This window comes from Sciurus vulgaris (genome assembly GCF_902686455.1).
Source record: "Sciurus vulgaris genome assembly, chromosome: 10".
NCBI classification, from domain to species: Eukaryota; Metazoa; Chordata; class Mammalia; order Rodentia; family Sciuridae; genus Sciurus; species Sciurus vulgaris.
This window is the reverse complement of record NC_136470.1, coordinates 25790219-25799929: the sequence shown is the minus strand read 5'-3', so window position 1 is coordinate 25799929 and position 9711 is coordinate 25790219. Positions and strand designations below refer to the sequence as shown.

The following is a 9711-nucleotide window of genomic DNA, read 5'->3' as shown; positions in this document are numbered from 1 at the left end:
TTAAGCAAGTATGAATTTTTGTACCCGAATCAACAGATTCTGTGTGGTCAGCTAAATTGAAGTTTGCAGTTCCTCTGGAAATGATCCAAGACATTAAAGAAGCAAAGAAAATTCATTTATTACACATTTTTGGCCTTCTAATGCACAATTCAGCTGTGTCTTAGTAAGTTTTTCACATTAGAAATAGCAAGTATAATACACATAAACCAAGAAAAACATTTCTAACAGTTATATTTCTTTAATATGTCTGTTTATGTTCTGAGACTTAAAAACACTAGCTTAAAATAAGTGGAAGGTATGACTTATCCAGGTAAAAATGATCTGTATAGACTTACCATATTTGTTGATTTACTTTTTGCTTTAATGCTAAGGTGATATAGAGACCTGTGTTTTGTTGCTCAGCTTTATATGAGGGAAACAGGCAACCAATCATATCACAGTCAGGTCTTTGATATGAACTTACAATAAATATTTTACATGAGCAGGAAATATATTGTTTATGCTCAAGTTGAAATGGAAATTCATTGGATGAGAAAGCAAGAGAGTCTGATAATAACAAACTAAACTGAATAATAACAAACTAAACTGAAGCCAGACAATTTATAGTAGTTTATTTCAGTGACACACTTTGGACAATACAATTTATTTCACATCTTTTTCTAATTTTTCTTAAACTTTTAAAAATGTATGGCTTGTGCTTTAAAATCAAATCAATGTAAATAACAGAAAATGGTAAAAATAATGATTAAGAACAAAGTAATGGTATCTGTGAAAGAAAATCTGTTCACAATGAAATCAAAATTTAAGTTACTTTGTATCATAAAGATTAATTTTAAGATTTTTGTTTTGCCCCTTCCCTTCATCCCAGCATTTTAAGGCCGATGTAAGAATAAATAAGACTTGTGGTAACTTTTTTTTTTCCCCATGAAACTCTCAGTTTCTATGTTCCTTAGAGTGATTGGAAAATTGCCCACGTTCATGTTTGTTTTAGGAAAGGCTTAATGTAGGAAATTCTGAATCCATTCTGTGAACCTTGTGACACGGGCATACACCCCTGGGCGGTTAGGACGAGCACACTGGTATCCAAATGATGTCACACCAGCAAGGAACCACCTGTTGTTTTCTTGGCACATTAATGGTCCTCCTGAATCCCCCTAAAAAGTGAGTCACATAAAATGTTGTGGATGTGTGAGGTTAATGAATATAAACATAAGAGATTGTTTTTAGCAAGTCAATCAAAAATAAGCATTTAGAAATATGATTTATTGCATGTCCTCTGTATGTGTTCTCACTGTCACTGAATGCTTCTCAATAGGAGAAAAAGAACAAATTATGGCAACTCAAACATAATTTGTAATTTTTACAATGCCCTTTTTATAGCAAATCTTTCTAAAACACAATAACGAAAAACATTACTACCAAAATTTAAGCTGTTCATTTTATTATAAAAGATATGCTGTGAAAAACACTTATGAAGGTCTTCATAAAAAATAAGTGATTCCATATTGTGATTTAAACAATGAGTAACTCATACATGGTGTTGATCATTGTTCTCTTGACTGGGATTAAATTTTTGGCACTGAACAAACATGATCAAATGTGAAAACCTCAATATTTCAAATTAAAGTGTCAAATCTTTAATATAATTCCATTAATAAGAACACATTTTCATCAGAGATTTCAACTGATGGAGAAAGGTTTTAATTTGAACAAATATTAATTATAGCTGATCTTAGTAAATTACACAGCTTTTATTTGTGCACAATGATTCCTGTAATGAAAATGATAATGTAATGTATCATTATTTAATGATGTAAAAGTGACAAGTATTTCTCCTATGTTAATTATACAAACATTTTAAATTAACTTATTGCTTTTTTTATGAAATAATTTAAAATCTTATACACTTTGTTTAAATCCACTGGTATAGCAGACTATTTCAATCTCAGTTTTATGTTAGAAAATAGTCTGAGAGGAGAGACTTTTTGTCTGAATCTTTATGATCTTTGGTCCTTAATCAAAGTACTTTTATTTTTTCTCTTGGGTGCACAGGAACATAATTTGCATTGACAACCACAAGTTACCTATATTGTAGATGTAAAAAATATGTCCAAGTTGTTTGAAGGTAGGGATTGTGATTTTTATTTCTGCATCATAAGCCCTTACCTTAGTCCATATGTATGTCCCTTACCTTAATCCATATGTATGTTCAGAAATATTTATGAAACAACATATATCCAAAGTTTAAGTTTTATATATGGTTTATGTGATTAAAAATACATTTCAACTGCTTAGATATTTTCAAGAAGAGTTATTTGGTTTCCTTCATGTTTTCCAAGGTAATTTAATTTTTAATAGATAAGAGGGATTCAGACATTGATTATACAAATGAAGATTTTAGCTTTCTGAGCCCATGCTAGTTCAGCTGCAATTATTCAAGACCATGTAACGAGCTTGCTGCCTTTCTGGTGTGTGGTCTATCTGGTTGGGAACCTGAGGTCTGTATCTATCACTTCCTATCATCTAACTCAGTAAGCATTTCAGTTTAGTTATGGACATTCTTGTCTTAAATTTCTAATATGTTCTATTATGATATTTCCTTCTCCCACTTTAAAATATGTTACTTTAAAATATGAATGAATATCCAGAAGATAAACTATTAACTTGAAATGTATATTTCTACTCACATTATATTCATAAATAAACCTAAAAATCACTATCTTCTATGAGCATGAGACTAAGGATTGGTAACCATTTTTGGTTAGAAAGATGGTGCTGAAACTTAACTATCAGAATCACCAAAGACGATAAATGTGGAACCCACAATGCCGGACTCCAGCCTCAGAAGTTCTGATTTAGCAGGTGTGTAATGGGACCAGAGGATCTGCACTTCTAAAATGTTCTTAGGTGACACAGATCTATCTGCTGGACTGAGGCAGGGTTTGAAAATTACTGGTAACCAGAATGCTATCCCTTAGTTTTACAGAGAGAAGATAGACTCTAGTCATTATTTTTACCTGTAAATCTAGACAACTGCCTCAAAAATGCAAACCTTCGGTAAACCAGATGTTTAAGAACTTGTGAATGTCTCATTAGGCAAATTTGGAAGCTAAAATCTAATGCTTCAAAGTTATTCAAGTAATAAATCAATGACAACATACGATTTTAAATAGTATATTAAGTAATCAGTTAATCCACTTATAAAACATAGCATTAAAGTTAAACCAAGAAAATTGTGTGACAATCTGGAGTACTGATTACTCAATTATGATAACACTCTGTTACACAAGGTATTTCCTTGTATGAGAGGTTTCTTACTTGCTGAGAATAGCATACTTAGACTGTGAAATCAGAGCCAAATTTAAGATTTCAAAGATCTGGCATGAGTTATTGGTTTAATGTAATCTTACCATCAATAGCGTTAGCCATTGTGTTCTCTGCCTAGTGCATGAGGTGTCTGCCACACAATCCCCATTAACTATAATTGAGGTCATGCAATTGATTTCCCTCCTGCACAATAATTCTATAAATATCCCCTTAAGTGGTAATATATCTTACCTTTAGTACATCTTTCATGTTAAATGGAAAGTATAAGATCCAGAGGTAAGTTTTAAACAAGAAAGCTCTTCAATTTGTCTTAAATTTGTGTGTTCATCAAAGCAGAATAAATGTAAAATTAAGTTGAAAGTTTAACATGACTTGAGACATGGATTTATCTGGAGTATACACATACAGATTCATCTGTGTAAGTATCTACAAAGATTCTTGTCAAATTATGACATGTGTTAATATACAAATAAAGCTGTTATGTGTTAACACAGTGAAATCATTTTCAATGATACAGGTTTCTACTTCCAGAAGTATAAATAATACATTTGGTCAATGATGCTTCCAAGTTTAATCTAATTTGGTAGATGTTAATGTATTAATATTTTATTAACTTTTAGATACAGAAAACTTGCCAGAAAATTTGTTTACTGTGTCTAAAAATAAAAGCTGTTAATATCTTTGAGTGCTTGCTTGGTGCCTTATGTTATCTCACTTAAACCTATCAATAAATCCCAGATGATTTGCTCAAAATTTCACCAATAAGTGATAAAGTCAGGTCAAACATGGCAGTAGAATTTGGGAGTGAAGAAAGGGGTTATTATAATAATCCGCGTTTGTAATAACTAGTCCGTGACTGAACCAACAAATTGATTATGATTTTAAAATATAGTAGAACTTCTTACTTCTTAATTGTATGTTGATTTCATGGAGCTAAAAAAATGTCTACATTATTTCTAGGTGATAAGATGTTTCACTGAAGTAGTATATAGGTAAGAGATTTCTTCTGATGGTCATATGCATCAAAATCTATCAACACCTCAAATGTATTGCAATATTGACATTCCCACTGCTTTGAGGACATGCTATGACATCTCTAAAATGAAATGTAAAGGATAACAGGAACACTTCAGTGTAATATTTTAGAGCCAGAATTATCCCAGGTTCTTAAGTTCTTTGTTCACTTCCCACTTGATTAGCTGTAAACTGGCTTTCACTAGGGTACCCATGTTTGTCTTGTTTTTTCATCTAGAAGTTATTTCTGGTCACTGAACACCTGGGCCATACTCTAAACAATTAGAGAGCCACAGACTAAATTGGTCCTCAGCCTTGTTTTATTTATTTTGCATTTTTCCTAAGGTTTAAAATGATTGAAAATTTAAAAATAGATGCATTTAGCTAAGGTCCAAATTCTTTCCAGGACCGCTACTCCCCATTTTTACCTTGCTGCCTTGCACATTCAAGTATTTTACCTAAAGACATATGATTTGTAATCCTTCTTCCTAAAAATTAATTTTGTTTCTAATGCTCAGGGCCAATGAGTGGAAGCATGCCAACAGGCAAAAAGTCACAATTTTGTAAAAGAAGATGTGAAACTAAGGGGTTTTGATAGTTTCTTTACTCCCAAATTCTTGTTAAGCAATGAAATCCTTATACAGCAATATTTTCTGAAAGTATAAGATGAAGAGTTCTACATATTTACCTGACAGGAATCTATTCCTCCTTCTTCGTAGCCTGCACATATCATATTTTCAGTAATGTTATATTCTGGCATCTGTTGCTGACATTTATCATTTGATAGAAGAGGAACATCAGCTTCTTGCAATATGTTTGCTGTAGACCCTGCTCAGAATGGATAATGCAGGCAGTCAGAAATGATCAGCATGCAACCCTGAATGAAGCACCATCAGTCTTATTTATTCCAGCATTTTGCTCTCACGATCATGTAATGTGTGTATATATAATGGAACTAACTACTAACCTTGAACTTTAAAGCATATAATAAAACCCATCAGTGGATTTTGACAAATGGTAACACTAGGGCATTTTCCCCTTTTCCCAAGGGCTAGGAGGAAGGGTGGATTGGACTAGGGTGGTTTTTAAGCATTTTCAGTAATTTTAAACAGTTATAATATTGCTCATGGAATAAAGCCTGCCAACACAAAGAGCTCCACTCAGAAAAATTAGCAACAACACAGAAATTCAAAAGGGCTTTTCATTTGGCACCTGAGGAGGTGCTCTCTCCTGTATAATGGCATTCAGCTTCTTTGTGGTGCTCTGTGAGTGAGCAGGTGCAAACCTAACACAGGACAATGCTCGGATGAACTGTGCCCTGGTCGAGGGGCAATCAGCTTGTCATCCACATGCAGGTGAATAGAAAGGAGACATACTGTAGCAGAGTGCATTTCAATTTTTTTTATAGAATGATTCATTCACTGGGAGTATGAGTTTCTGTTTACTAAAATAACTAATCCCAAGAGTAATGGAAACAAACAGGTGTTAGTGCCTCAGAAAAGGTACCCAATAAGCACTTTCTAATAATTTGCAATTCTATTCGGTTCTTCAAGAGAGGCAGAAAGTTGAGGATAAGTCAGTACCTTTGACAGTCAGTGTTGTTGAAAAAATGAATGTGAACTCACTCCTAGCTAAGTTTAATTCATGCACTAAAAAGATTGAAGAAACGGACAAGTGCATAAGTGTGCATGTGTGATTTAGGTGCAATGCAGTTTATGTGACTCAATGGTGTGCTGGCAAATGTGTTGCAATTGTTTCTCCATGAAAAATAAAAAAGCACCTGTTTGTTTCCTTTGCAGGTGTGAACCTCCCTCCACCATAACTGATTTTCAAACACATCGTGAGAGTGAGAGTCAGGAAGAGACACACAAAAATGGCTACTGGCAGCCAGTGCCAGAGCATTCAGCAGCACATGATGGGACGGAATAAATTTTATAGATGACAGAAGACTTTAAGTTAGGGAAAGAATTGGATTGAAATGGAGGAGCTAATTCAGTACCTCACGGTCATACATACTATGAAAATCAAGGATAGGCTGGTTAATCTTAGTTTCATAATAAAAGCCATAGTCGTTTTCTCTCCTTGCCAATGAATAGAAAATATATTTGAGTAGATAATAAAATTATTTGATAAAGAAAAATTTGAGCAGTGTTTTGTATTTAATATTTATTTGTTCACATGAGGTGTCATGAGCATAGTTAAGAATGTGTGTGCCTGCACACACAAACATTTCAAAAAAATTATTTCAAGCTGACTGATTAATTTAAAGAACATCACTTCATTTCTTCTTAATAAACAATATGTTCATAGTTTTCTTGACTAATTAATTAGTGCAATATACTCACAAGATGAGAATCTGGGATTTTATGAAATTAAGTAGGTCAGAATCATAAGTCAAAGTTCATAAAATCTATTAAAATTATAATCATCTGAGAAATACTAAACATGACCTGGATGTTTATTCCAAAATGAAACTGATCTCAGACATTTTTTATTCCTGGCTCCATACCACTCTTAGAGACTTCCTGATGTCAATTAAACATATATTTTAGTTATGAAAAATAAATGTGAACCTAGTTTGCTCAGCTGAAAAAACTTTCTTATGGAATAAAGAGTCTTAAATTTTGTTAGTGGACAAAATTGGTTTTGTAGAGTCTATATGTGGCCATAAAATGTCTTTTAGTTTGAAGTATGAAAAAAAAAAAAAAACTATCTGGAAATCTTTTTTACTCTTTAAATTTCAAATTTAATGAATCATGACATTTTTCAAGTGCAGGAAATATAAGAATATACAGTCTTTGACTCTGATTTACTTTAGGGACATCAGACATGAGGCATTTTCAGCAATATAATGTCATTGCTGGGGATATCCTTTGCTGGAATTTGACTCAGAACTTCATGCTTTCTAGAAGGAGTAGGGAAATTTTCAACATGAATACTTCAATTTTGCACCTCTCCACAAGATTTTGTCAATTATATTAAATAAAATTGCAACTTTTAAACATTATAGCTATAATCTGTTGTGACCACAGAGGCACATTTATCAGACTAGAGTCTTTCCCTTTTGATTTACCATTATTAAACATCCAGTTATGTCTTAGGTGGGATACTTCTGCTACAAATTATGTTGCCAATCAGCCTTACAATAACATTTAAAAGGAATAGAGTGCTGAAATACTTTTTAAAAATTCAAGTTTGTATATATATTTTTTGAATGATAAATTCTGCTCAACTTTATTTTTCATTTTTTACTTTATTTTTTTACCTCATACATGAAAACTTCAAAATTATACATATTAATGGGGTCTTATGTAATGTTTTGATACATGTGTACTTTGGGTAATGTTTAAATCAGGTTAAATTATCTGTATTCTCATTTATCACTGCTTCACAGTAAAAACTTTCAAAATCCTTTATTCTAGCTTTTTGAATGTACAATCCATTATTACTGGCTATTTTCACTCTACTGTGCAATAGCACACCAGAAGGTCTTTGTTAGCATACTCATAAGTGGGATTTCTGGATCATATTGCAGTTTTATTTTTAACTTTGGGGCAATTATCCATCTTTTTTTCCCATAATATCTGCACTAATTTACATTTCCACCAACATTGTGCAAGGGATTCCTTTTCTCCACATCCTCACCAGTACTTCTTATGATTCATCTTTTTTATAATCACCATCCTTATTGGGTAAGGTGATTATCTTACCCTGGGTTTGATTTGCATTTCCCTGATGACTAGTGATGTTATTTGGACATATTTAACATGTTTTGTGCTTATAAAACATGTAACTAAATAATTTTGGGGGTTATATCAATAATCCTCGTTGTAAGAGCCAAGCCATATCTGAGTCCTCTTGCCAGTAGGCAGTGTCAGTGTGTTGAAGCTGGAAAGGGTTTTGTTCTCATTTTAGGAAATTGAGGAGGAGGCCTTTACATTATAAATGAAGATAGCTTTATTGATTAGGGAAATGTGACAGGTAATAATTTGGCTTTTGATGAGACTTTATTGATGTACTTTACAAAAATAAATTTCTATAATCTTGAGGTATATTCATTTAAATGGTGTATCTTTTCTCTTTGCCAGAGTATTTATTATATGAAAATGAAATATTAAGTTTTGGGAAATACTTGAGATATTTTTCAAGAGTATTATCATCTTAATAAACTGCACACCTATAAAAATTTAAAATACTATATGACTATACAACATGTTAATATAATGCTGTTAGGAAATATAAAAACAATTATAGTACAAGAGCTTTAAAAAATGTTGAAAATATTCACAGTATAGCACAATTACATTATTGTCATTAGTGGGCATGTCTTTTTAAAAAAAATTCTGCTAATTTACCTTGATATTCAACCCTTCCCCAGCCAGCTATAGAACAATTTCTTCCTGGAAGAAAAACTTGATTTTCTTCTGGTAAACAAATGGGTTGTATATATTCTGAGAAACAAACAAAAGAATCAAACAAAAAATAAAAACAGACACACATTCTCTCCTAACAAATTTTAAAAATCAATAATTTTCAACATTTAATCTAAAATGCTTCTATTTTGGTTCTATTGATCATAGAAGAAAAAGGCATTCTAGTGTAATACTTCTGTGATAATGGACTAGGTACTACTGTTGACCTTTGAGGGATTCTCTACATAGTCTCATAATTACTTCTTAGTAACAATGTCTTAGCTATGGAGCTAATAATTTTCATCTGATTTTTAAATAATGCTGGTACTCAGTAAATGTGGAGTCAGTTCTGTGAAATCTAGGTAAGATGGTTTTTCAGGATCAGTTAAGAGAAACTTGGGTTAACATTAAAAAGCTCTAATTGTTTTCCAGAGCACTTATGGAAGCATAACATTGGTCACTGACTCTGAAAATTCTTCTGCATCAATTTACACTCTCCCTGGTGTTCAGTTAGCATCCAGTACCTATAAGACCCAAGGTAGACACAAAAAGGAAGAGGGTGTGGTGTCATCAGGGACAGGACCATGCAACTAACCACAGTAACCATCTTTTGATAAGTAACCAGATGCTTGTACAGATGGAATTTCATGAGATCACAGAAAGGAGAGAATTTTCTCTTAATTAGGCATTGGAAAACTTCAGAGCAAAGGTTGGAATTGAACAGAGGCCTTCAAGATAAAGTTCACTTTCTCAGGTGACTTTTGTTGTATAATATCCATGCATTTGGAAGAAGTTCTTCAATTGTTAGTCTAGTAATATTATTTAATGTCTTTTGAAATGTTCATTACATTGCAATATCATTGCAAATGCATAATGCAATTTTTACTTTACTCTGAGAACACATTCTCTTTTTTAAGTTTAAATCTTATCCTGTCCTCTTCAGCAGATGAACCCACCT

The 9711-nt window shown here is 32.5% G+C and overlaps 1 protein-coding gene across 2 annotated transcripts in view; it reads right to left on the bottom strand.

Annotated features, from left to right (window-relative positions):
- Nucleotides 1-963: 963 nt before the first annotated feature.
- TMPRSS15 (transmembrane serine protease 15) overlaps nt 964-9711 on the bottom strand; it is a gene marked incomplete at its 5' end in the record, with an annotated part of 139087 nt that continues 130339 nt past the window's right edge. For both annotated transcript variants that reach the window (XM_079101223.1, XM_079101224.1), the window contains 3 exons: nt 964-1154; nt 5030-5169; nt 8697-8792. In XM_079101223.1, the coding sequence (XP_078957349.1) occupies nt 999-1154; nt 5030-5169; nt 8697-8792 (392 nt within the window). In that variant the 3' untranslated portion in view covers nt 964-998. The remainder of the gene's footprint in view (nt 1155-5029; nt 5170-8696; nt 8793-9711) is intronic.